General features: G+C 52.8%; 2 protein-coding genes across 2 annotated transcripts; one reads left to right on the top strand and one right to left on the bottom strand.

Moving 5' to 3' along the window:
* Positions 1-4,894: 4,894 nt before the first annotated feature.
* Positions 4,895-10,717, top strand: SLC2A4 (solute carrier family 2 member 4). The gene is made up of 11 exons (XM_043903644.1): positions 4,895-5,158; positions 6,430-6,546; positions 6,649-6,821; positions 6,912-7,036; positions 7,160-7,275; positions 7,371-7,533; positions 7,620-7,807; positions 7,992-8,096; positions 8,238-8,339; positions 8,837-9,040; positions 9,589-10,717. The coding sequence occupies exons 1-11, from the start codon at positions 5,126-5,128 to the stop codon at positions 9,790-9,792; spliced, it is 1,530 nt and encodes a 509-aa protein (XP_043759579.1). The 5' UTR covers positions 4,895-5,125; the 3' UTR covers positions 9,793-10,717.
* Positions 10,718-11,153: 436 nt separating this feature from the next.
* Positions 11,154-17,266, bottom strand: YBX2 (Y-box binding protein 2). Its single transcript, XM_043903645.1, has 9 exons — positions 16,747-17,266; positions 16,042-16,105; positions 14,600-14,633; positions 13,707-13,796; positions 12,856-13,140; positions 12,584-12,687; positions 12,143-12,320; positions 11,639-11,723; positions 11,154-11,540 (listed from the first exon to the last, which is right to left on the bottom strand). The coding sequence occupies exons 1-8, from the start codon at positions 17,021-17,023 to the stop codon at positions 11,673-11,675; spliced, it is 1,083 nt and encodes a 360-aa protein (XP_043759580.1). The 5' UTR covers positions 17,024-17,266; the 3' UTR covers positions 11,154-11,540; positions 11,639-11,672.
* Positions 17,267-26,907: the final 9,641 nt, after the last annotated feature.

Consider the following 26,907-nt stretch of genomic DNA (forward strand, 5'->3'; position numbering starts at 1 on the left):
TCAAATCAATAATATTTCACAATAAAAAAGGATAAACTCACAATACATGCAACAACATACATGAATCTCAAAATAATTATGGGAAGTAAAGAAGTCCAGACAAAAGGAGTACCTTCTGTGTGATTCTATTTGCATAAAATTCTAAAAAATGCAAACTAGTCCCTCATGACCGAAATCAGATCAGTGGTTGCCTAGGGGCTGACGGGAGGAATTACAAAGAGGTACAAGGAAACACTGAGGGTGATGGGTGTATTTATTATCTTGATTCTGGGGACAGTTTCAGAGGTGTATACATATGTCAAAACATCAAATATCAGCTGTTAACTAGATGTATTGTGGTAATCATTTTGCAATATATACATATATCACTGTGTTGTACACCTGAAATTAAAGTTACATGTCAATAACACCTCAAGATAAAATCTTAATTTATTTATTTATTTGGCTGCATCAGGTCTCAGTTGCAGCATGTGGGATCTAGTTCCCCAACCAGGGATGGAACCTGGGCCCCCTGCATTGGGAGCAGGCAGTCTTAACCACTGGACCACCAGGGAAGTCCCAAGAAAAAATCTTTTGCCTTACCAAACTGTACATTTTAAATATGTACAGTTTATTGTTTGTCAATTCTTTCTCAATAGAGCTTTTCAAAAACCAAACAAAAACAATAAACTGTATCTATTTCTGTCTTTTCTAAGCACTATATGAGTATTACAGTATTCACCTTCATTAAAACCCTAAGATGTGGATACTATTATTATTTCCCTACTCATTTTACAGATGAGGTAAACAAGGCACAAAGAGCTTAGGTAACTTTCCCAAGGGCGCAAAGTTATTAACTCTCAGAGCTGGGACTCAAACTCAGGCAATTCAGGCCCAGAGTCCATACTCTTCACTCAGCTGCTTCTGGGTGGCTGCTGCCTAAGAGGGTGGTGTGGTAGTAGCAGAACTCTCCGGAACTGCTGATGCAAGTGGAGACTGTGATAGTCATTCTCAAAAGAAAGCCGGTAGTTCTTAGTCAAATTAGGTAGAAGCATAACCTATGACTCCGGAGAAGGCAATGGCACCCCACTCCAGTACTCTTGTCTGGAAAATCCCATGGACAGAGGAGCCTGGTAGGCTGCAGTCCATGGGGTCGCTAAGAGACACGACTGAGTGACTTCACTTTCACTTTTCACTTTCATGCGCTGGAGAAGGAAATGGCAACCCACTCTAGTGTTCTTGCCTGGAGAATCCCAGGGATGGGGGAGCCTGGTGGGCTGCCGTCTATGGGGTCGCACAGAGTCGGACGTGACTGAAGTGACTTAGCAGCAGCAGCATACCCTATGACTCAGCAATTCTGCTCATGGAGATAGATATAAACAAAGACAAAGACATAGGCAGAGGCAGAGACATAGCTCCATGTTCACTGCCACATTATTTGTCGTGGTTGGGAAGTGGCGGTGATATGGGTGCTTATCAATGGGATGACTGGCATTGTGGAGCATTAGGCAATGGTACATTATGCAATGAATCAATAAATAATGCGATAAAATAATTATGAAACCATCACTTGGATAATCACAGAACATGAATGGGTTTTCAAAACATAGTGCTTACTGAAAATAAGTAAGATCAGATTGAAAGATATAAACAGATGTTGTGTACTGGGTTGTGCTCAGTTGTGTCTGACTCTTTACCACCCTATGGACTGTAGCCCTCCAGGCTCCTCTGTCCTTGGGATTTCCCAGGCAAGATACTGGAGTGGGTTGCCATTACTTTCTCCAGAGGATCTTCCCAACCCAGGAATCCAACTCACATCTCTTGCATCTCCTACATTGGTAGGCAGATTCTTTACCACTGAGCCACCTGCACATAAAACAATTCATATTTTGCAAGAGTACAACAAAAGGGAGCCTTAAATGCATTGGGATGGTGGGTTTTTGAGAGAAGACAAATGAGAAATGGATATGGAAATTTAAAAAAGGATAATTTTTTAAATAAATACAAGATAAGACATTGATCAGTGTGGATCATGTACCAAGAACTGTGCCATTAATTCAATCCTCTGTACCTGAGACCCTCATATATTGACAAAAACAAAGGGAGGAGACAAAGGGAGGAGATGGCATTGCTAGAGCTCAGGGGTCTAAGGTTTCCCTCTAGAAGCTGAAAGTGAAGTGGGCCTGAAGAGTAGGAGCTGGAGGCAGAGAGAGTGAAGAAACATCCTGTCTTTCTCCTGCCCTCCAATCTCTCACCTCCTATGGGCTACATCCAGTCAGAAGACAGTGAATATGGGAATTTGAAAACAAAAGCCTGAAGGGATCAGCTCCCCATGTCATTGGGCAGAGCTTAGGAAGGGCTACAACTGGTTCTGAGATCAAATGAGCCAACGATAAATTTCTAAGCAAGATGAACACACACATGCTCCAATGCTAAATGCCCACTGTGTCCTGTGTCTCATTTCTTCCCTTTCCATCCTCTCTCATTTAGTCTCTTTCTCCCACCTTCCCAGCCATTTCTCTCCCTCCCTCCTGACTCTCCTTATTCCCATTGTCTCTTCTACTCCCCATCACTTTTTCCCTTCTTTTTATCTTCTTTATCTAGATCTGACTTGCTTTCCTTGATTCTACTTTCCCTGGGGCTTAAACTCCTAGAAGCATCAGAACAAAGCATCTGAATGAGACTGAGAAAGTTCCTTGACCCGAGTACCAGGAGAGACCCCAAGGCCTGCACGCTATCTGCTACCCTGACTTATCATCTGCCTCCCACCTGTGCCTCCCTCCAGCTCCCTTCTTTCCTCTTGGCACCTTTCTCAGCTTTCCCTCTCTCCCTGCCCTCTTCCCTTCATGGCATTCCAGCATCCCTGGTTTTCCTTTTACCTTCCCAATTACCTTCCTTCTCAACTTCCAACAATCACTTCTGCTCCTTTTTATTCATAAACAATTTGTTCTCAACTAGCAGACTTTAGTTCTTCTACTTTAGTTCCCCTTGGTCAGGTATGTGGAGCCATTTACCAAAGGGTTCCCCCATTCATGACTGCTCCCCAGTCCATATTCCTGACCATCAGGAGCAGACCCTCATTTCATTCATTCAACAAATAAATATTGAGTGCTCACCCTGGGTGGGCTGAGTGTTGAGGATACAGAGGTAAACAAGATGATTATCTGTCCTCAGGGTTAATGTGCAGAGAAGAAATTATGACCATGTACTTACTATACTGGGGACACATGGTCTTCTGGAGCAAAGCCAAGGAAGGTATCTCAGGGTGGGGGGGGCGGTAAGGGGGAAGAGTTTTTCAGAGGACAAATGGGAGTCCTCTGGTATTCCAGACTAAGGGATTAGTAGCCACCAAGGGGTGAAACAGTGCGATGTGTTCTGGATACAAGAAATAGCTAGGAATTGACTAAAACTTGAGGGGAGGGGATAGAATGTGAGGCAGAGATAGGAGGAAAGGCAAGAGGTTTTGTTCACTCCGAGAGGGGGTTAGAACTTGACAGTGGGCAACAGAGACTTCTGAGGGGAGAGTGAGGAGGTTGAACTCTTTTTGAATTGTACTCTGCCCCTCCCTGTAGGGGAAGAGGAGCAGGAAGATCAGGCAGGGTGATGGCTGTCTGAACTAAACTGGCCACAGTACAGGTGGGAAAAAATCAGATTAATATGAGGGTTTAGGAGGTCAAAACACCAATGCTGATAACTGGATAAAGGTGGGGGGTGCAGGAGAGGAGGAACCAAGCATGACTTCCTCTTTCTGATAGGAGTGACAGGCTGGCTAACAGGACCGTTCACTGTGATGAGGAAGTTAGCCGGAGGAGCAGGTTTGAACATGCTGATCATGTGAATTGCCCACCCAGGCGGCAGCTGAACAACTCGAATCTGAAGCTCCAGAGAGAGGCCTGGGCTGGAAGTAATGGAAGCCTTAAAGATGTGGAATGAGGGGGGACAGTGGGCCGCAGACCACCCCGGCCCGATCCGCTGAGGATCCGCGCTCTCCCTCCAGGTGGCACTAGAGCCCCGTGCTTCTGAGTCCGGTTCTTCGCAGCGCGCGCTGTCTTTGTGCAGAGCGTCCTGCTGCTGCTCCGGGGACTTGCCAACTCTAGGTCGCGCCCTCCTCGCTGGGCATTCAAACCTGGAGCGACCTCCAGAAAGCGTGTCCAACTCTTTCACGCGGCCAGCACATTCTTGGAGGCTCAGGCACCTCAGGGCTGGTGACGTGGTTGGTGTGACCACCAGTCCCTCCGGCCACCTCCAGGAACGAACGTGGGGAATGGGTGTAGGAGAAGGGCCAGAGAGGCAGGGCTCCGAGCACGGATGCATGGAAAGACGACCCCCGAGGACAGACACCTGAGCCGCTAGGAACGGAATTTCCTGTGCCCCGGGTCATCTCCGCGTGGGAAGCCTGTCGCGGATCCTTTAAGGCTCCATCTCCCTGTCCTCCCCCGCCCTGGACAGGCTGGGACACCCGGGACCTGACATTTGGCGTCTCCCAACGTGGGAGCTAAAAATAACTGCTGTGGGTTACTCCAGGCCATTGCTCTGCACCCACCCCGCGCGCCGGCTAGCGCTCAGTCTCCGGCCGCCCTAGTTCTCTCCTGGGCAAGTGTACCTGGCCTGTCCCCTCCCATCCCGTGGAAGTCGCTTCTTTAGCCCCGAACCTCGGCCGGTGGGCGGAGACTTCACATGAAGGGGAACAGGGCCTCCAGGTTTCCCAGGACCCTGTTCTCAAAACTTCCCGGCGGCAGGCTGGCGGAAACCCGAGGGGCGTGTCTCCCGGGCACGCTGAGGGGCGTGGCCTCCCTGGCTTACCCCGCAGCCGGTGCCAAACTCTCAGCCCCAGGCTCAGGGAGGGGCGTGGCCTGCTGGGGTGTGCGGGCTCCTGGCCAATGGGTGCCGTGAAAGGCGTGGCCCTAGGGGCTGCGGGGGCTGCTCTTCGGGTCTTTTCCCCCCAGCCAAGCTTCGCCAGATGCCTGGGAGCTGCTGTCTGGCTCCTGGGCTTGTAGCTGTGGGTCCCGCCAGACTCGCCCTCCTCACAACACTCCGGGACCCCCATCACCCTCGCGTCCTCCGCCCACCAGGCTGGGGTCGCAGACCCCCCAGTCGCCTTCCTCTCGTCTACTGCAGCTCCTGCGTCTCCAGTTTCTAAGACAAGATGCCGTCGGGCTTCCAACAGATCGGCTCTGAAGTAGGATTTAGCCTGAGGGGGCGGGACGGGGACAAGGGTCCCGCTTTTCTCGGGCTGGGGTCGCGGTTGGGGTCAGCTAGGGGGCGGTCCTTGCGCAGGCGCCGGGGGTGGGGTGGGGGACTGGCTATTTATACCCGAGCAGGACAACCCGTGAATGTCAGATTCCAGTCACTCCAAGAGGCAGAATGAGTCTGGGGGATCATTGTGGGCAAGAACCACAGCTGGATTCTGCGCGTCCTGGGTTCGCCCTCTTCTCTAGTTCGCGGCGCTTTGCGCCGGGATCGAGGACTTCCTGCCCTCAAGAAAGCAGATTCAGGCGAGTCTTGCCCTCCAGGAGCTGTCCGTCTGTCCCGGCTCGCCCGCCCGCAGTTTTTCGAAGACCGGGGGTGCTCCGTAGGTCCACCCCCACCCCCACTCTTGGCAGTCCTCCAGGACGCTGAACTTTCCCTCGGCCCTACGGTTGGTGGAGGGGTAGAGGGGAGTGTCAGCCCTCCCTCCCCCAGCTCAGGTTTCCTTTTGGAGACAGTCTGTGCCGCCAGCGGTCAGCCACCAAGGCTACCGCCCCTCACACCACCTTCCCGCCCCCATCCCCTGCGCAAGGCTCGCTCAGGCAAAAGCCAGCATGGCCCCCTGCCCTTCGTCGCAGCTTGGAGGGGGAAGGGAGGCCGGGGCGGAGACAGAGAAGGCCATAAGCCAGGAGGAATGACCGCGTTGTCCTTTTTGGAATTGTCCTTCTTGAGCCTATTGGGGGCTTCCAGGAGCCCGCGGAGAGAACCCGTAGATGGAAGAGAAGAGGACAGAGACTGATGATGCTAACACACTTGTTATCTTATAAAAGCAGCACTGTTGGGGACACTCAACATTCAGTTTTTATTTTCACACTTTCACTTGACAAGCAACATCACCCCTATCTCTTCAGTTCAAAGTGAGGAAGTGACTTACTTAAGGTCACACAAATCTGAACGGGGGTCTCTTAATGCCAAGCCTGTCCCAAGGGCAGAGAGGAATTGTGAGACCCAGGTTCTCAAACGTTTCTCTGCTTGCTGGACTCAAACATCAGTTTCTCCTTCATGCCCTGGTACTCTTGGGTTCTTCCTGCTCTTGTTTACACTGAGATCTTCGATTGATTCCTAATATGGTCCACTTTCCCTCATCCCACATGTTGGATGAAACCCAGCATCTTTAGGCTCCTACTGGGCCTGGGCCCCTGAAGGAAGGAAAGATGCCACAGTTCCATGTGACATGCCTCCTCTATGCTTCTGCCTGCCCAGGATGGGGAGCCCCCTCGGCAGCGAGTCACTGGGACCTTGGTCCTTGCCGTATTCTCCGCTGTTCTTGGATCCCTGCAGTTTGGCTACAACATTGGGGTCATCAATGCCCCCCAGAAGGTGAGGGGCTACAGTTGGCAGAGTGGGGTGCTCAGACAAGGTAGTGGGGTGAGCAGAGAGGGAAGAGTCTAGCAGCCAATCACTCCTTTGCTGTGCCCCCAGGTGATTGAACAGAGCTACAATGACACCTGGCTGGGGAGGCAGGGGCCTGAGGGACCCGGCTCCATCCCACCAGGCACCCTCACCACCCTCTGGGCTCTCTCCGTGGCCATCTTCTCTGTGGGTGGCATGATCTCATCCTTCCTGATTGGCATCATCTCTCAGTGGCTGGGAAGGTATGGGGCTGGAGAGTGAGGGTGGAGGGACAGGAAGGGAGCCAGAACACGGGTTCCTGGACTCTCACAGCCCCACTCTCTGTCTGCCAGGAAGAGGGCCATGCTGTTCAACAACGCCCTGGCAGTGCTGGGGGGCACCCTCATGGGCCTGGCCAAGGCAGCTGCCTCCTACGAGATGCTCATTCTTGGACGGTTCTTCATTGGCGCCTACTCAGGTACCCACGGGCACTGTGGCCCTGCCCAGAGCCTTGCTCTCCTTCACTAACCCTGGCCTTGGGGATGGTGATGGGGGTGGGTGGGCAGCTGCCCTGAGAAGCTCTCTTCTTCCCTCTGCTCAGGGCTGACGTCGGGACTGGTGCCCATGTACGTGGGGGAGATCGCCCCTACTCACCTGCGGGGCGCCCTGGGGACCCTCAATCAACTGGCCATCGTCACTGGCATCCTAATCGCCCAGGTGACTGGGCCTGGCCTCCTGGGAGGCTGGGCAGGGGGTTGGGGCTCTGGGTACAGGCTGAACATCCTGTCCTTCTTCCCTGCTTTCTTTCACAGGTGCTAGGCTTGGAGTCCATGCTGGGCACGGCCACCTTATGGCCACTCCTCCTGGGCATCACTGTGCTGCCTGCCCTCCTGCAGATGGTCTTGCTGCCCCTCTGCCCAGAAAGCCCCCGCTACCTCTACATCATCCGGAACCTGGAGGGGCCCGCCAGAAAGAGTGAGCTCCCGCACCATCCTGCAGGCACTTGTGCCTCTCCCAGGTCCTCTGCCTGCCCTCTCAGGCCTGACCCCCCTCACCTCCAGGTCTGAAGCGCCTGACGGGCTGGGCCGACGTGTCTGAGGTGTTGGCTGAGCTGAAGGAGGAGAAGCGGAAGTTGGAGCGTGAGCGGCCCTTGTCCTTGCTCCAGCTTCTGGGCAGCCACACCCACCGGCAGCCCCTCGTCATCGCCATTGTGCTGCAGCTGAGCCAGCAGCTGTCAGGCATCAATGCGGTACGGGCATCAGTGCAGTGTGGATGCAGCCATCTCCAGGAGGGGCAGGGTTAGGGTACAGCCCCAGAGGAATGAAGGGAGCAAGCCCCCGCTTTGTTAAAATTCAGGGTTAGTCCAGCTTGGTGTGGCTTCAAGGGAGGAAGGAACATCCTTGTCATCACCTTTTCTTCTGGCCCACCTCTAGGTTTTCTATTATTCAACCAGCATCTTTGAGTCAGCGGGGGTAGAGAAACCAGCCTATGCCACCATCGGAGCCGGCGTGGTCAACACAGTCTTCACCTTGGTCTCGGTAACTGCTGGCCTCTGGAAGGGTCCCCACCATTACATACCTGGGTGTCCCAAATGTCCAACCTTTGGCTGACCCACCCATCCAACCCCTCCCACATCCCAAGCTCTGAAGGCCCCTGGCAAGCCCTGACTCTCTCTGCAGGTGTTCTTGGTGGAACGGGCTGGGCGCCGGACCCTCCATCTCCTGGGCCTGGCAGGCATGTGTGGCTGCGCCATTTTGATGACTGTGGCTCTGCTTCTGCTGGTGAGGCCTGAGGAGACGGAGGGGGACCAGCCTCCAAACCCCAGGGAACTGCCCCAAGGGGCTCTGAGGACAGCCAGGGTCATTCCTCAACATACACGCCTTTGACGCTGGGCCCAGGCCATGTGCCAAGACCATGCCCCCAAGGGACCCAGGCTGCATGCACTTCCTCCTGCTCTAGAAGGACACTGTAGCATTAGCCTGGCAGCCAGTGGGGAGAGCCCCTGTCAAACCTCAGGGACAGTAATTCCTACGAACCCAGCTCTAGAATCATGGGGGAATCGACATAAGAGCTGAGAGACCATATGTTCCCTCTGCCCTGAATCATCACAGGGCAGCCAGCTGAATGTCAAATGCTTGAAGGCTTGTTGCAACCTAGGTGGCAGGTCCCCTGCCTGTGAATGGCTGGTAGGGGTCGATGCCAGTTTCCTGGGTGGAGGGCAAAGGAAGATCCTGAAAGACCTGACCTGATTTCTCCACCCTCCCTGCCCGGCCCCCAGGAGCGGGTTCCAGCCATGAGCTATGTCTCCATTGTGGCCATCTTTGGCTTCGTGGCCTTCTTTGAGATTGGCCCTGGCCCCATCCCCTGGTTCATCGTGGCCGAGCTCTTCAGCCAGGGACCCCGCCCAGCGGCCATGGCAGTGGCTGGGTTCTCCAACTGGACGTGCAACTTCATCATTGGCATGGGTTTCCAGTATGTGGCGGTAGGTCCCCTGCCCCCGCCCCCATCTCCCACACCGTCAGCCAGAGGAGGGCAACGCATCACTAGCCCAGATGCTTTCCACTCAGCATCCCCCCCACCCTGCCTCGCCCACAGACTGCTGGTCGGGGGATCACTTTAGTGGGCCACGTGGGTCCTGAAGACCACCTGCTCCACCAGAATCAAAGCAAAGAAGGGAACTGAGCTAGATGGAAAATAACAGAGCTGTCTTCAAAGCCAACTAGTGGCATAACTTACTTAGGAATAAAATTACAAACTTCATATTAATAGTGCAAATGGCCAGGAATCCACTGAGTGCAGTAACTCAGGATGGTAAAAGAGGGAAAAACCAGGAGAGATGGGGTTCAGAGAATTCTCTTTTCACTAAATTCTCCTGGTAATTTCCATTGCCCACCAAGGAGCAACCTGCTTCGTGCAGTGTCCCAGTTCCCTGTGAGGACCTTTGGCCCCAAGCCAGTCCTTTAGTCTTGGCTTGCCCAAAGCCACCCGTTCCCTCCCCTCTGTCAACACCTCTTTCTCCACTTGTCCCAGGATGCTATGGGTCCCTACGTCTTTCTTCTATTCGCGGTCCTCCTGCTTGGCTTCTTCATCTTCACCTTCTTAAAAGTGCCTGAAACCCGTGGCAGGACGTTTGACCAGATCTCAGCCGTCTTCCGCCGGACACCTTCTCTTCTGGAGCAGGAAGTGAAACCCAGCACAGAACTGGAGTACTTAGGGCCAGATGAGAATGACTGAGGGGCCACACAGGAGTAGGAGAGCCAGTTCTCTCCACTTGCCCAGAGACCTCCCTCCTTTCCTCTGCAGCACTTTAACTCTCTCTCCCCCATTACTTCCAGGGCGGAGAAAACCCCTGCAGCCTGGTGGGATTGGGAAGCTGGAGGGAAGGGTGGTCTGAGCACCCCCTCATTCCCCTCGTGTGACCTCTTCGATTATTTGTGTTGTGGTTAGGCAGTGGCTGTGGGGTGGGTCAGTCTCCCCTCCATCCCCTCCTTCTTCAGTAGCCATCCCCACCCCGCCTCAGCTCCAGAATACTTGTGCCCTGGCTAGTGAAGGGGGTTTACAGGGAGGAGAGACTCTAGGACTGACTTTCGGGTGGGGGTGAACCAAAGCCGAGAGCAGGACAGGAGAAGAGAGATCCAGTTCCTGCCACCTTGGACTTCTCCCTCTCTGGCACTTCCTCGGAATTCTTGCCACAGACTCTGGGTGAAAGGGGAGGGGGTCTGTCTGTCCCCTCCAGGGCAAAGGACACACCCCCCTTCCTAAGATCTAATCTCACTTGTCATATGGCAGGCTCAGTCCTCTTGCTCAGCCTTCCAGGGCGAGAGGGAACACACGTCCATCCATGGTGAGAGGAAGGGACAGTGGGCTCCCCTCTAGACTCAGGGTTCTGGGCTCCACCCCCGCTGCTCCCAAGGCTGCCAGGTGGGGGCCCCAGCTCTTCCCTCCTCTCCCATCCTGGGAGGGTATTATCCCACAGGCTTTTGACCAACTAAGGGCAAGAGGGATTTGAAAGGCTGCCTGTGAACACTGGGCTGGGAGGAGCCTTCAGATATTTTTGTATATGTTTGAAAAAGCAGGGGCAGGGAGAAGAAACTGAAGGTCTGTTGTACTAAATGTATATATAGAGATCCGTATATAAAGTTACTGTATGAGATGTGCATCCTGTCGTGTGGAGGCACTCCAAGACGGGCTGAGACCCGGACCGCAGCCTCCCCACCCCCGCCTCTTCTCCATCCTGCCTCAGTTCCAGGCCACAGAATCCTCTGGACTGGATGCTGTCACTCAGGCCTCCACTTAAGAGCTGGAATCATTGCCTTTGTTAACAGTAGTAAAGCCTCAGTAAGTTGACGCTGCAGCTGCCAGACCCTGCTCTTGGTAGTTCAGGAATCACTCATTCGACCAGGGAGGCAATAGTCCCATTTCACAGATGGGAAAAGTCAGTGTCCCAGGGATGAAGGCACTTCTGCAGAGCTGCAAAGCTAGAACCGTGGGAACAAGGATCCGAGAGCAGGCCCTGCCTACCAACCCCTCTCTCTCCTGCCACCCTCAACAGTGCATTACCAACAAGGCGAACAGAAAAGAGGCAGAGACCAAGACAACAGGAAAGCCCGTTTTTGTTTTTACTGGAGGCTCAGGTGGCACATGACAGTTCATAAAATGGCTTCAGAGGTAGGGGGAGCAGGGAAACAAAAAATAAACTGGGGTGGGAAAGAAAAACAACCAGGAGGAGGGAAGAGCTGGCTGGTTCCTTCTCAGCCTGATTTAGGGGAGGGAGTTGATGCCTCTGAACAATAAGGATGGATCCCTTCCTTCAACCCTTGGTAAGGGAGAGAGGAAAAAAAAAAGCAAAAGGCTGTTGCTTTGGCCCTCCTGAGTCTCAAGGAATGGGGGGAAAAGCCGGTGTTTTGATGTCATGAATTATGGGAAAGAGGGGAGGGAGGTGCTGGGTAAGATACAGGTCAGTTGGAAAAACTGGCAGATACCTGAGAGGAGGAGAGATGGAAAAAAATCACACCAGCAACTTGTCACCACCCAGCCCCACCCCCGCCTCTTGGTACCCAGCCCTGGGCCTGCCACTCACCAGATGGTGGCTCTGGGTGTCCTTTGAGTTGGAATCACTCCAGTATGGTGGTTGGGGGGTCCCCACTGTTGATGGGGGCTGAGGTCTAGAGAGAACAAGGGTGGTTGGCTGAGACCCTCTTGTTCTTCAGGGCCCCCAGTTTCAACCTCTTGCACCTTTTCTGTTCCTGTTCCTCCCTCAATTCCCATCCACAGGCTGGTGTGGGGGCTCCAGCAGAGCCAAGAGGGAGTCTGCAGGGTGTGACGTGGGCTCCAACGCCTCTGCTGGGCTTTCCTGGTGGGTGGGTTGGCGGGTGGCTGCCAGGGGTGGACCTGGCAGTCCTGGCTCTTGGGTGTCAGGCTGCCTTGAAGCCAGGGTGAGTGGGGGCAGGAGAAGGGGGGACAAAGAGAGTGGGAAGGAAAGGGAAAGGAAGTCAGGAGTAGGGGAAGAAGGGACAGGGGGAAGTTGGCCCCAGGCTTTTCTTTCCTTCTCTGGCCCCTGACACGGACAGTCCCAGGTCCTCACCTCTGGGGCTGTGGACTGCCTGGGTCCCGGGGGCTGCTGCCGTCTCCGCTGGAAGTAGGGACGGTTTCGTGGGCGCTGGGGCTCAGGTCGGGAGCCGTCAGTGGGGCCTTGGCTGGGCTTGGTCTCGCCATCCCCACCTTCTGTGGTGGGCTGCTGGGGTGGCCTGGGGCGGAAAGGCCTGGGGCGAGAAGCGAGGACCCTGAAGGGACAGGAGCCCAGTGCAGACCATGTCCCTCCCTCCTAGGACCCCCCCAGCAGGGGCAGACTAGCCTGCCTTCCCGTCCCATCCCAGGGGTGCCTGCTAACTCTGGGCACCTGGGCAGTAATGGCTCAGTGGCCCAGCCCTCCTGACCTCTGGCTTCAGGCCTCTCCCCTTCCCATCCTCGGGTCCCCACACTGGCTGGTGAAGGGGAAGCCAGGGCCCAAGAAAGGGAGTCTTACCTTCGGTACCTGGGCCGGAATCTGGGTGGGGGTATCCGCTCATCCCCCTGCTGCTGGTCTCCCTCCAACGGGGCTGTCTCTTTGGGTTCTACCCCATCTGTGCCCTGGGGACACACAAAGGCCGGGGGGAGCCGGGTGGCACTAGCTGCTTTGGTGTCCACAGCTCTTCCCAGCCCACCTTCCACCCTGCTTCCTCTGGGCTCCAGCCTCATTAACTCTGCTCCTTTTCCAGGATGTGGGCAGCTGGTTCCCATGTTCCCAGTCCCCCTCACCTCTATGGGCTGCTGCTGGTTGGGGGGCCGAGGGCCTCGCACGAAGCGCCGTCGGTAGAAGAAGGGTGGTGGGCGCCGTCGTCTGGGCCGCTGCCCGGAGTCTTCAGCACGCTCCCCTTCGCTGCCTGGCTCTGTTCCACCCGATGGAGCCTCTGCCACCATGGGTGGCGGGGCAGCTGGGCGGGGCCGGGGGATGAATCGGCGGAACCTGCGTCGGTTGGGGGCATAGCGGCTGCCCTTCACTGGCACCCCTCCAGGCCCAGTTACGTTAGCAGCTTCTGCGCCCTGGGGAGGAGGTGGGGAGGAACTGGTGAGAACCAGCTCCCATGACAGATGCACAACCCTCCCAGTCTGGCTTGAATCACTGTCTTCCATCCGTCCAAATAACTGCCCCCTCTCCAGCTCCTCTAACTTCTGGTTCTTTCCACCCTCCCCAGAGGAGCAGGGGCCAGTGGTGTTGGGACCCTTCTGGAAGGGGCCACATCTGCAACTGGTCCTTTTGAAATAACTGCCACTGGACCCTCATGAGGCTTAGCCTGGAGGTGTGGTGGGGATGGAGAAAGAGGGCTGGCAGCAGGGGAGCATCTCCTGGAGGGCTGATTCTGAGAGAACATGGGCACAGGTGCCCCATGGAGAACAGACATGGGCCTGTTGAACGGCAGGGAGCACCCTGACTGTGACAGGGACACCTTCTTTCGGACACCCCTTGAAGCAGCCAGAGCCTTAAGGACAAGTTCTGCTCAAGAACACGGTCCCAGCCCCATGGCCTGTGCTGCCCGGGCAGAGCCTGGGGGCGACCTCCAGGCCACCCTCCCCTGGTTTGGCGGGCTCTCCAACCGCAGCCCCCGAACCTTCTCTCCTTCCACGACATCGAACTCCACGGTCTCCCCATCCCCAACGCTGCGCAGAAACTTCCTGGGGTTGTTTCTCTTAATAGCTGTCTGGTTAAGGAAAGGCCAGGAGAAAGGTGAGTGGCTGGGATCTCTCGCACCCCTGTGGGGCCCACCACCCACTTCCATTCTTTTCAAAATTTTACTTGTGAGCTGGGGCTGTAGGGTGAAGCAAGGAGAAGGCAAAGTTCAGCAGGGGAAAAGCCACAAACTAGGGGCCGCTGAACAACTGTGTAGTTACCACGGTCCCCAGGACTCACTCCCTCCTCCCCTGACCCCTCAGGGATTTCCAGAAGGGAAGCAAGAAACATGAACTCAAAAGCCAAACAAAAGGCCAACAGTCTTAAGTTGCAAAGTGGGTAACACATACTGTGTTTCTTACCTCAGTCCCACTGAGCATGCTTTCCACCAAAGCAGTGGTTCTCAAACTGTGCGTGCATCACTATCACCTGGAGAGCTAGTTAAAACAGGCAGCTGGCCCCACCCCCAAGCCTGATTGGCTAGGTCTGGGGTGGGCCTGAGAATCCAGATGTCAGGAGATGCTGCTGGTGCGGGGACCACACTTTGAGAACCACTGTGCCCAAGTAGCGCTAGCCTGTGTCCTTTCCCTTGGACAGTGCCTGTGATTCGCTCCTGGGATGTTCACAGGTCCCGTGCCCAGAGGGCAACTCTTACAGAGACAACCCAGCACAAGTGGGGCCAATGCAGTTAATACAGCACCTGTGGGATGGATAGGGAACTATTTCCTGGTGGGAGGTGAAAGCTGGAGAGCCAGGACTTGTGCTAAGAGGACAGTGGCAAAGACCATCAGGGAGGGCGGGTTCCTCCCCTCAGAAAGCCATCCCAGCTCTTACCTGGTGAACAAAGACATCCTCCTTGGTGTCATTCCTGCAGGACAGGATGGGGTGTTAGGTGATGATTTTGGTAAGGCACTCACCTCCGCTGAGGCCTCCCTAGCTGCCCATTCCCAAGACCTGTGGCCCCATCCTCTCCACCTTCCATTGCTGCTTGGGGTTAAACAGGGCCCAGAGAGTGAGACAAGAGCCAATAGGGCCCCCTGAAGCGGGTATGAAGAGCAGATCCCTAAAACCTCCATGAAAAACTTGGGCTTCATGAGGAAAGGGCTGCAGGGTTGGCAAAGGCACCTTGAAGGAGCTGGTTCAGCCTTTACCTGTGGAGCTCTCCACCCTCTACCCCGGGGCACCTTAGAACCTGGTAGTGCTGGGTGTCACTGTCCCAGCCAACAACCCCTGCTCCCCAACCCACATCGTGGGTGGAGAATTCCTCTCAGTCTCCTTCCTTCTGCAGTCAAGGAGGGAGTGAGTAGGAACAGGAGCAGAGGTGCAGAACACCTTTGAGGAGGGGAAAATGTGTCAGAAACTGGCTCCAAACAGCCCACAAAACTTTATTCTCAGCCTGGAGGTGAACCCCGTCAGGCCCCCTCTCAGCACACCAAGAGATCAAGGGCGAGAAAGAAGATATTAGATCATTCTGTCACTACTTTGCCCATCACCCTAGTTTACCCTAGCACCCCAGCGGGGGGTGGGTGTGAAGAGGTCTTCCCTCAGAACCTTCCAGGAGTCCTCAGTTTCCAGGATTAGAGAAGGACCCTTCCCTAGAACAAGTGTTCTGGCTTTAAAGCACTTGGATCTGCACAAAGGTCAGCCTGCTAAGAGGGAACTGAGGCCTCCCAGGAGGGCTGGGCCGGGCAAGGTGCCTGGACTGGGGAAGGGCCCACTGGGGGAGACCTGACTCGGCTCAGAATCTGACACTATGGCCCCTCCCAGTTTGGGGAGTGCGGGGGTGCTGCAGAAGGAAAGCAGCAGCCTCAGGCTAGGCTGGTGCCTTCTTTCCCCAACCCCCACCAGACTCAGTCCCGTCAGGTGGGGGATTCAATGAGCTAACAGCTCTCTAAGGGGGATGAGTTATGAGAGTGCTATGTGTGCTGCCCGAAACAGGAAATGAGTGAGGATTCCGGCCGGAGGCACATTCTGCAGGTACATTCTGCCCCAAAGGCGGTGGCAAACTAAACCAGAAGGTGACACAGACCAGCTGAGAGGATCAGAGCCAGATTTGCCAACTTCCTAGATCATTAACCCTCTGCTGCCCTTGAAGATGTGGAGAAGGCTTCATCATGCCCACATCTGTGCTGTGGTTAAAGACTTTCAATAAGCATCAGCTGGACATTGCAACCATGTGCCTTGGCAGGGGTAGAGATGAGGCTGGGAAGGTGTCCAGTCCCATAGATCAGTTTGGAAGACACCCATTCCATCCCCTCCCTGGGTTCCTCAGATACCTGTTGATGAATCCGTAACCATTCCGCACGTTGAACCATTTGACAGTGCCCAGGACTTGGATTGCTGCCAGGCAGAGATGCAGTGGGGGCAGTAAGATAGGGGGAAGAGATGGAGTTGGACTCAGTTTTGGGACACTCCAAAATCTAACCAACCTATTATCTATTAAGCTAAACTTCATGCGAACCAGGTTTTACCCAGTAGCTCCAAGGCATTCTTACCCAATTCCACCAAATGGAACCGGCCATAGAGCGGGGCTCAGGGTTTCAAACCTCTTCCGATTCTAAGGCATGTTCCTCACATCCTACAAATCTAGGCCCTTAACCTAGAAGGGGGTACTTACCTGGTTCCACCCTCAGGTCATAACTGGGGTCTCTCTAGCCCTCCTATTTTAAGGGTCACTAGTGCACTTGCTTTCCGGGTTCAGATATTTACCTAATACTAGCCCAAATCAACAAGATCAAGTCTCCCGCCCCGGGGGCGTGGCCAGACCCTAGCTGGACCCGCCAGCCACTCCCTCTCACCCAGGAAGACACTGCAGAATTTCCCACTAGGGAAACTCACTAAGGTCCGCTGGTCCTTTGAGCCTCGAGCCATACCGGCCTTCGGCTTTCCGGACCCCGCCGGGCTCCACGATGCCCCTCCCCCAGCCCGTCGACCCCCCGCCTCCCCCTCAGAGCCGCCGTGGCACGCGCCCCGCCCCTCACCCAGCACCGGCTTGTCCGCCTGACTCCGGACCGGGGGCGCGGGGGTTCCCGAGGCCGCCGTCGCCGGGTTGCCAGGGGTGCGGGGGCCTGGCGCCGAGGGGGTCCCAGCAGCTGGGCCCGAGGCCGTTCCGACCCCGCCGCTGCCCGCCCCGCCGCCTGCTTTCTGTGGCTCCCCTGCGGGCACCGGGACCACCACCGCTACCACCCCTGCCGCCGTCGCGGGCACCGTCGCCGCGGGGGCCGCTGTCGCCACCACTGCCGCCTCCGCCTCGCTCATCCCGCCGGGTCCAGTACCGGCCCCCGCCGCCACCACCACCACCTCCGCCGCCGCCGCCGCCACCGCCCCGGCCCCTCCCCCTGGCTCGCGAACCCACCGCCCCGCTCTGTCCTCGCGCCCCGAACCTAGCCTGCACGCCGGCAGCCGGCCCTGAACCGAGGCCAATCGTAGCCCGCAGCCGCGGCGCGTGCAGGCCCCGCCTCCCGGCCACAGGCCAATCCTAGCGGAGCAACCCCAGGGCCCGCACGCCAGCCCCGCCTCCCGGACTTCGCGCGGAGGCTGCGGCCCCCGCCCGCAGCCTAGTAAGTACACCTGGGCCCCGCCCCGAGGCCATCACATGACTGTCCCAACCCAACCCATTGGCCGACGGCCGCTTTCCCCTCCCCCCTCCGCCCCTTTCCACCGGCCGCGGGAAATCAAACGGGCTGGTCGCGCCCCAACCGCCACCTGGCCTCTGCGTGAAGGGCGGGGCGAGGGCGCAGCTCCAAGGTTGCCCCTGACAACCCGGGCGGGGGCCTGAGCCCGTAACCTTGGTCCTGGCTGTGGGCTGCACGGCTCACTTCCACCCTAGAGACCACCTTTGCCCGCACACCGCCGGGTGTGGTTGCTTTCTCCCAGCCTGCCCGACCGTCTCCCTAGAGGATGCCCTGTACCCTGGTCTGCGGTGCGGGATCAGCCCGCGGGGCCAACCAGACTTTCCCAGGTCACGGTTGCTCTCTCAAGCCGAGCACTCTCACACTTTTTGGGCCGTTTTTGACGTACGATTTACATACAGCAAAATGCACAATTCTTCGCTGAGTTTTGATAAACGCGTTCATCTATGCAATCAACACCCTAATCAAGGTGTTTTTCCCTTGCTGTTGAACCCTTTCTGGGCAGGCCCAGACTCCTCACAAACCACCGCTGACCTTTTCCACCGGAGATCAGTTTCAGGATCCACAGTACTGGGTGCTTTGGTCTCCAGCTGGGCCTCGCTCTCCAGCTCCCTGCCCTCTCCCTGGCAGCTCCCTTCACCTTTCTTTTATCCAACTAGCCAGGCTCTTCACTCAAGCCGAAGTGACATAGTGACACTATGTCTCTATAGGTGACTTCTTCAAGTACCATCTTATATATCACTCCTCACTATCACTTCATCCTTTACTTTTCTCATGGCAGTTTTGGAAATAGAAATTGCTTATTTACATTATTCCTGCCCCCTCCGAAACTCTAGACAGTGAACTCCATGGCAAGAACTGTGTAGTTATGTCTGACGCCTGGAACAGTCTGGCACAACATAGGCGCTCCCTATTTCTTGAGCAGATAAATAGTCCCCATTCCACAGATGAGGCTTCCCTCATAGCTCAGTTGGTAAAGAATCCGCCTGCAATGCAGGAGACTCCGGTTCTATTCCTGGGTCGGGAAGATCCCCTGGAGAAGGGAAAGGCTACCCTACCCACTCCGGTATTCTGGCCTGGAGAATTCCTTGGACTGTATAGTCCATGGGGGTCACAAAGAGTCGGACACGACTGAGAGACTTTCACTTTCATTCCACAGATGAGAAAACTGAGGCCCGGTGCGAGGCTTGCCCCGGGTTTCTTGGGAGCCCTGGTGTCAGGCTTGGAAGCCACAATCTCCCACCCAGAAAGCTGTGACTCCAGAAGTCTCTCCCGCCGAGGGCAGTCTCCCGACCCCAGCAGGACGCGTATTTTTAGCCGGGACAACAAGCCCCGGGGCACCACACGTGCAGCCACGCGCTGCCCGGCCCCACGTGCGCTTCCCCAGTCCCGGAGTACCACCCCACCCCGCCCCCGCCAGGCAGGCAGGCGTCCCCTTTCCAGCTGCGGCCGCTTCCAATCCCGGTACCGGCGCGCCCTCTGCCTGCCGCTTCGGGAGGCGGCCTGCCCTGGCTTCCTCTCTGTCCTTCCGACTGCTACCCAGCCCGCCCCACCGCTCCAGCCCTTTCGTAGTTGAAGATTCTATTTGCCAGGGTCCCGAAAAACAGACAAGATGGGAAAACAACTAAATCAAGTCCAGGATGTAAAGGATACAGAAATGACCACCCTCTCTTAGACTATTAAGGACCGACTTACCTGTGTCCTCCCTGGCTTCCCTGGTGGCGGTAGTGGTAAAGAAACTGCCTGCCAATGCAAGAGAGGTAAGAGACGCGGGTTCAATACCTGAGTTGGGAAGATCTCTTGAAGAAGGGAATGTCAACCCATTCCAGTATTCTTGTCTAGAGAATTCCATGGACAGAGGAGCCTGGCGGACTATTGTCCACTTCAGCATCAAAGACTGAAGCAACTTAGAATGCACACCCCAAGCTCCAGGAATAGGAGAAGCAGGAGACCAAGCCTGGGGGAGGCAAGCAAGGTAACTCATAGTGTGACCCAGGCAACTGAAGAAAAACCACAGAAACGCGGGGAAGGTACAGAGGGAGATCAGGTGTGGACTGGAAGGTTAGAGGGTGAGAGAGAGGAAGCTCATAGGAAGGGTGAGCCCTGTTGGTAGTAAAATTGAAAATGGCAGGAGACCAAGGGTGGGATGGTGCTACAGGAAGAAGACTTTCGGCAGACGAGGCATGAAACAATACTTAGACATGCAGCAGTTATAAACTCTCCTTCCCCTTGGATAAGAAGTAGCAGGTGCCACAGAGATTTGCAAATTACTACCCCTGTTCAGTTGAAGGGTTTGTGCATGTAGTTTTCCTGTTTTTTCATTATTTTTAACTGCTGTAGATAACAAGGGCTCCAGGTTTCCTCCTCTTTCTGTCCCTCTCTTTCTGTCATTTCCTGCCCACCTGCAATCTGGCCGATCTTGTTCACTGTTAATAAATAAATAAAAACCCCTGCCTGCTCAACTCTTGCTCTGCATCTCTCCATCAACTTAACAGCAAACTTCCTGAAAAAACAAGTCTTTACTGTCTCTACTTCCCCATCCTTCTTTCATACCCCACCAACCCAAACCTGGTTTCTGTCCCCAGCACTCCACTGAGATGGCTTTGGCAATGGTCCACAACCTCTTCCTGAGACATTCGGGACCTGGTTTGGGGTTCTCTTTCAACTCCAACCACAGAAGTGTTCCTGCCAAAGCTTCCACAGCCTAACCTTCCTCCATGCCTGCATACCTGTCCTCCTGTGCCTTGTTCTCCACCAGCCTCAGTCTTTCCTGGACTGTCTTCTGCTCCCTGCCTTCTGTAGGACATTTTATCCTTTCTCCTGATTTTGATGACTCTGCTACTGATGGTTCTTAAACCCTGTGTCTCCAGCCCTGAGTCTTTCCCACCTTCTTAGCAGACTCTGAGACAGGTATCCTCTAGCCAACTGCACCTCGGGCTTCTGAAACCTAAGTCCTCATCCAGGTTCCTCTTTCCCCACTCCCATGCTGATTTATGTCACCATTTATCCACAATCATTCCTTGGTAGCCATTCATTCTTTGTAGAACAGTCCCTGGATGCCCAGGCTCAGCACAGCAAATGTGAAGATTTATGGTACCAAATTGAAATATTTGAATGATTTACAAGATACCGTTGCCTCTGTCTGGCTCCTAGAACCAAACACTCAGCAACTTTCCCCTCTGACTTTCTCCATGCAGCCCAAATCAAGGTCTGCTTCTTCTTACACTTGCTCTCTTATTTCTCAGCTGCTACCGAGTGTTTCATACCTACAGCTCCTTCTCTCTTCCCCCATTTGCTCTTTAGCTAGTGTTAGCTCTGCCCTCTCCTTTTCCAGGTTTTGCTAGCACTCTGCCAAATCCTTGACCTTTTCTCTACCCTCTCTCTACCTCCTGTCCTAGCTACTGTGTCTGATATTGCTTCCTGCCTCCTTCTTGAAACCTCCTCCTTGTCTTGCTTGGTTTTTTGTTTTTGTTTTTTTAAAAAACTAATTGCAGTAAGAGTTAATATTATTGAGCACTTAGTATGTGCCACATGCTATGTTAAGCACGTTCAATGTCCTCATTCATTTACTCCTTACAACAGTCCTGGGAAGTGGATACTAGTATAATTATGCCCATTTTCCAGATAAGGAAACGGAGGTGTGGTGAAGTTAAGCAATCAGCCTAAAATCAGACAGTTGTGGAACAAGCCAATCTGAGAATCCAGTGCAGAGTAGCCCACCTCCAGAGCCCAGCTTTTAAGCCATCAACCTCCTTCAACTGTGCTGGGACTCCACTTTTACATCTTCCCTAACAATCCCTTGGCCCCACTTTCCCTCTAGTCCTTTCCATATGTCAGACTTTTCCTTCAAAACTAATTTTTTTAATTTATTTTTTAAAAATTGAGCTATAGTTGAATTGGGGCTTCCCAGGTAGCTGAGTGGTAAAGAATCCACCTGCCAAGCAAGAGACAAGAGTTCCATCCCTAGGCTGAAAAGATCCCTTGGAGAAGGAAATGGCAACCCACTCCAGTATCCGTGCCTGGAAAATCCCATGGACAGAGGAGCCTGGTGGACTACAGTTTATAGGGTTGCAGAGAGTTGGACGTGACTGAAGCAACTAATCAACAGCAACAACACAGTTGAATCAGAGTGTTGTGTTAATTACTACTGCACAGCGAAGTGACTCAGTTATACATATATACACATTATTTTTCATATTCTTTTCCATCATGGTTTATCACAGCATATTGAATATAGTTCCCTGTGCTGTTACAGTAGGACCTTGTTGTTTATCCATTCTATATATTCCAGCCTTCAAAACTAAATTTCTTAAAAGACTGTTTGTGTTACCCAGGCACTGCTTCCTCCCTTGTTGGGGGGATGGCGAGTGTACATGAGGAAAGACACTGACATCTGCCCAGTTACTTAGTTCAAGGGGTACTTTTTTGCCTTTGTTCTTTCACCTCTGTCTATGTGACAGATGTGATTGGAGACCATCCCCGTCTCAGACTTCTTCGTGGACTCCTCGGTCTCTTATTTGTCCCTTCCTAAAGGCCAGAGTCCCCAGTTCTCCTGTCCTGGCTCTATAACCCTTGGAGAACTTGTCCACTCACACTGCTTCAGCAATGACCTGTTATGGGTAGAACTGTGTTTCCCTAGAAAATGTGTAGGAGCCCCAACCTCTGGTACCTGTGAATATGACCTTATTTGGAAATAAGGTCTTTGCAGATGAACTCAAATTAAGATGAGGTCATTGGGCTGGGCCCTAATCCAATACGACTAGTGTCCTTCTAAGAGGAAAGTACCATGTAAAGACAGACGCATAGGAACATTACCGTGTGACGATGGAGCAGAGGCAGAAATGCGGCAGCTGCAAGCCAAGGAGCCCCGGAGTTACCAAAAGCTGAAAGAGGCCAGGAAGGATCTCTTTTCAAGACTTGGAAGAGAGTGCGGCCTTTGCCTGCATCTTGACTTCAGACTTCTGTCCTACCGAACTTTGAGAATGCATTTCTGTTGTTTTCAGCACCAAGTCTGTGACGCTTTGTTACAGCAACACTAGGAAACCAACAGACAACCCAAACACAGATTCCTCCCACCCAGACCACCCTCTTCCTCAGCTTCCAGAATACTAAACCTGTTCTCAAAGTTCCAGGGATTCCCTGTTTGAATTAACTTCACTGACATTTACTGAGTACCTTCCTCTGACCATGGGATGGGGAAGACAAGGGTGGATGGAATGATCATCACAGTGCTCCTTAGCAACTGTGTGCATCTTCTAAAAATAGTTCAAGTGGGACTTCAGGTGGGACTAAAAATAGTTCTGGTGGTTCAGTGGTTTGGACTCCATGTTTTCACTGCTGAGGGCCTGGGTTCAATCCCTGGTGGGGGAACTAAGATCCCACAAGCTGCACAGCTTGGCCAATAAATAACCAAAAATAGTTCCAGTGGTTTGCAATAAAATATGCATATTCATATTCGACCTCTGGTCAGGAACTAGGATCCCACATGCCTCGAGGTGTGGCAAAAAAAAAAGAAATGCTGAGGAAATGGTGGTGAATTGGAAAGACTGATGCTGCAGCTGAAGCTCCAATACTTTCACCACCTGATGCAAAGAGCTGACTCATTGGAAAAGACCCTGATGCCAGGAAAGATTGAGGGCAGGAGGAGGAGGGGACGACAGAGGATGAGATAGTTGGATGGCATCACCAACTTGATGGACATGAGTTTGAGCAAACCCTGGGAGATAGTGAAGGACAGGGAAGCCTGGCGTGCGGTAGTCCATGGGTTCAAAAAGAGTTGGACATGACAAGATACTCCCTGACTTCACACAGCTTACAGTCTAGTAAAGGAGATAAGTCAACAGAGATACATGATAATATCAGATATAATAAAAGCCATAAAGGAAATGCACAGATTGATGTGATGGAGGAGAGGAGGATGTAGGGGAATAATCTAGAATTAGGCTGTCAGGAAGACACTGCTTAGGAGGTGTGTCGCAGTTTATGCCTGAAGGATGAGAAGAAGGCAACCAAATGTCAGAATTAGGGAAGAGAGCTCCAGGCACATGAAAAAAATTAGCGCAAAGGCCCTGAGGCAGAAAAGACTGGAAGAAAATATGAACAAGGAGAAGAATGACATAAGCAGGGTCAGACCAGCCAAGGTTTGGAATCTGGATTTTATCCTAAGAATGATAGGAAGTCTTTGAAGGGTTTTAAAAGTGGTAGTGAGTGATATGGTCTGTTTTATTTTTTCAATAAGCATTTTTTGGGGAGGCTGCTCCTCATGGCTAGTGGGGTCTTAGTTACCTGACTAGGATTGAACCCACACCCTCAGCAGTTAAAGCATGGAGTCCTAACTACTGAAGACCACCAAGGAAATCCCCAATAACTTGTACCTTTTAAAGCAGTTTTAGGGGCTTCCCATGCAGGGGGTGCAGAACTAAAGATTCCACATGCTTAGCAGTGCGACCTGAAGATGGCAATGGCACCCCACTCCAGTACTCTCGCCTGGAAAATCCCACGGACAGAGGAGCCTGGTAGGCTGCAGTCCATGGGGTCGCTAAGAGTAGGACATGACTGAGCGACTTCACTTTCACTTTTCCTTTCATGCATTGGAGAAGGAAATGGCAACCCACTCCAGTGTTCTTGCCTGGAGAATTCCAGGGTTGGGGGAGCCTGGTAGGCTGCCATCTATGGGGTCGCACAGAGTTGGACATGAGTGGAGTGACTTAGCAGCAGTGGCAGCAGTGTGACCAAAAATAAATAAGTATGTAATTATATATACATATATTTGTGTGCTCAGTAGCTCCGTCATGCCTGACTCTATTCGACCCCTTGGACTATAGCCCGCCAGGCTCCTCTGCCCATGGGATTTTCAAGGCAAGAATACTGGAATGGTTGCCATTTCCTTCTCCAGGGGATCTTCCTGATCCAGGGATCTAACCTACATCTCCTGCATCGCAAGGGGATTCTTTTACTACTGAGACATCAGGGAAGCCTATATATATAAACAATGTTAGGTTCACAGCAAAATTAAATCGACAACACAGGGATTTCTCATATACCCTCTGTCCCCAGGCACATACAACCTCCGTTACTTGATTTATGTTTAAAAAATACTACTTGGCTGCTTGCTTTGGGGAAAAAAAATTGGAGGGAGGCAGAAGTGATGGGGCGTGGATGAATGAGGATGGAGAGAAGTGACCAGTTTGAAGTATGTTTTGCAGACACAGAAAATAGTGTCTGCAGGGTTTGGTGGTGGACTGGACGTGGGGGTGAGAAAAAAGGAATCAAGGAATCTAGGTTTTTAGCTTGAATGTGGGTAGATGATGATGCTATTTATTTCCATGAAAAACCCTGGAAGAGGAACATAGTCAGGAGTTTGGTTTGGGGCTTCTTTGAAACATCCAAGAAGAGAGCTCAGGCAGGCATTTGGAGGGATAGGTCTGCGGCTCAGGAGAAAGTTGGGGCTGAAGTCAGGCATTTGGAGCCCTGCGCATAGATAGGATTTACAGGCCCAGGTCAGGCTGAGCTCCCTATGAAGTAAGTGTTGAGCTCCCTAAACTCATAGGTGAGGAGCTGGTCTCATGCTAAGTGGCTAAGAGGCTAAGTGACTGGACCAAAGTGATGCTGAAAACAACTTCTATGCACCAGTGCCGAATAGAGTCTGAGACACAGACAAGAGTTTTGGGTGAAATAGAAAAGAATAGCTTTATTGCTTTGCCAGGCAAAGAGAGGCACACTGGACTCATGCCTCTCAAAATTGTGCATCCAGACCCTAGGAGGAATTAGTGAAGAGTTTTTATGGCAGTGGTTCAAGGGTAAGATATGGGTGTGTGCAAGCCTGGATTGCTTTAATCCTCTCTCAGGTGGTCTCTTCATCTTTCTTTCTTGTTTTTTTTTGTGTTTTTTTTTTTTTTTTTGGTCTGGGATCTTAGTTCCCCAACCAGGGATTGAATACACACCCCCCAGCAGTGGAAACAGAGTATTAACCATTAGACCACCTGGAAGTCCTTGGTCTCCTAATCTTTTTTTTTTTTTTTTTTTAATGTGGACCACTTTTAAAGTCTTTATTGAATTTGTTACAATACTGCTTCTGTTTTATGTGTTTTGGTTTTTTGGCTGCAAAGCATGTGGGATCTTAGCTTCCCGATCAGGGGTAGAACCTATGTGTCCCCTGCATTGGAAGGTAAATGCTTAACCACTGGACAGCTCATAGAGGAAGGAAACTCCGTGAGATCATCACAAATGACTCTAGAGTATTAGCTGTGATCATCATTAATTAGGCAAGTACCTAAATTAATTTTTATTGGAGTATAGTTGCTTTACAATGTCGTGTTAGTTTCTGCTTGTACAGCAAAGTGAACCAGCTACACATCCACATGTATCCCTTCTTTTTTGTATTTCCTTCCCATTTGGGTCACCGCAGAGCACTGAGTAACATTCCCAGTGCTATATAGTAGGTTCTCCTTGTTGTTCAGTCGCTAAGTTGTGTCCGACTCTTTGAAACCCCATGTACTGCAGCACACCAAGCTTCCCTGTCCTCCAGTATCTCCTGGAGTTTCCTCAAACTCATGTCTGTCGCCCCCTTCTCCTCCTGCCCTCATTCTTTCCCAGCATCAGGGTCTTTTCCAGTGAGTCAGCTGTTTGTTTCAGGCGGCCAAAGTACTGGAGCTTCAGCTTCAGCATCAGTCCTTTCAATGAATATTCAGGGTTGATTTCCTTTAGGATTGACTAGTTTGATCTTCTTGCTGCCCAAGGGACTCAAGAGTCTTCTCCAGCACAATTTGAAAACATCAGTTCTTTGGTGCTCAGCCTTCTTTATGGTCCAACTCTCACAACCACACGTGACTACTGGAAAAACCATGGCTTTGACTGTATGGACCTTTGTCGGCAAAGTGATGTTTCTGCTTTTTTTTTTTTTTTTTTTTGTTTCTGCTTTTTAATATGCTGTCTGGGTTTGTCATAACTTTCTTTCCAGGGAGCAAGCATCTTTTAATTTCATGGCTGCAGTCACTGTCTGCTGTGATTTCAGAGCCCAAGAAGATAAAATACATATTAGTGTATTTGTGTCAATCCCAATCTCCCAATTCATTCCATCTCTCTTCCCCCCAACCTTGAGGTATTATTTTCTTGGATCTAAACCCTTCAAGAAGGGCTCACACCCAGTCAAGTTTGCCTTTTCCCTCTCCTACTGAGCTCCCAGGCCCTCCCTTACCCTGTTGAAGATCAATCTTTCTCCAGGTTGCTTAGCTCCGGTGTCTCCCCACCAAAAGACCTGCCAGGCTTCCAGACTGGGTTTGTTCCCACCTTCGTGCTCGCTCAGCCCACACGTGCCCTGCCATTGGCCGCTCTGCTCTGCTCTGCAGCTGCCTGGCTACTGCTTCACTCTGGCCACAAAGTGGGCCTCGGTTTCCACCTGGAGAGTGAGTGACTGAGCAAATGAATGATCACAGCTAATGCTCTAGAGTCATTTGTGATGATCTCACTGAGTTTCCTTCCTCTATGAGCTGGGTCCCTATTCCGTCTCCA

The sequence above is a fragment of the Cervus elaphus genome, chromosome 5, assembly GCF_910594005.1.
Source record: "Cervus elaphus chromosome 5, mCerEla1.1, whole genome shotgun sequence".
Taxonomy (NCBI): domain Eukaryota; kingdom Metazoa; phylum Chordata; class Mammalia; order Artiodactyla; family Cervidae; genus Cervus; species Cervus elaphus.

What these genes read in the sequence shown, in the direction of transcription:
- SLC2A4 (XM_043903644.1), top strand. Translation starts at nt 5,126, where the DNA reads ATGCCGTCGGGCTTCCAACAGATCGGCTCTGAA. An exon ending in CTTCATTGGCGCCTACTCAG is followed by an intron (nt 7,037 to 7,159) that starts GTACCCACGGGC and finishes CCCTCTGCTCAG; the next exon opens with GGCTGACGTCGGGACTGGTG. An exon ending in CTGTGGCTCTGCTTCTGCTG is followed by an intron (nt 8,340 to 8,836) that starts GTGAGGCCTGAG and finishes CCCGGCCCCCAG; the next exon opens with GAGCGGGTTCCAGCCATGAG.
- YBX2 (XM_043903645.1), bottom strand. Translation starts at nt 17,023, where the DNA reads ATGAGCGAGGCGGAGGCGGCAGTGGTGGCGACAGCGGCCCCCGCGGCG. An exon ending in GGCGGACAAGCCGGTGCTGG is followed by an intron (nt 16,106 to 16,746) that starts GTGAGGGGCGGG and finishes TCTGCCTGGCAG; the next exon opens with CAATCCAAGTCCTGGGCACT. An exon ending in GGTTACGGATTCATCAACAG is followed by an intron (nt 14,634 to 16,041) that starts GTATCTGAGGAA and finishes CCTGTCCTGCAG; the next exon opens with GAATGACACCAAGGAGGATG.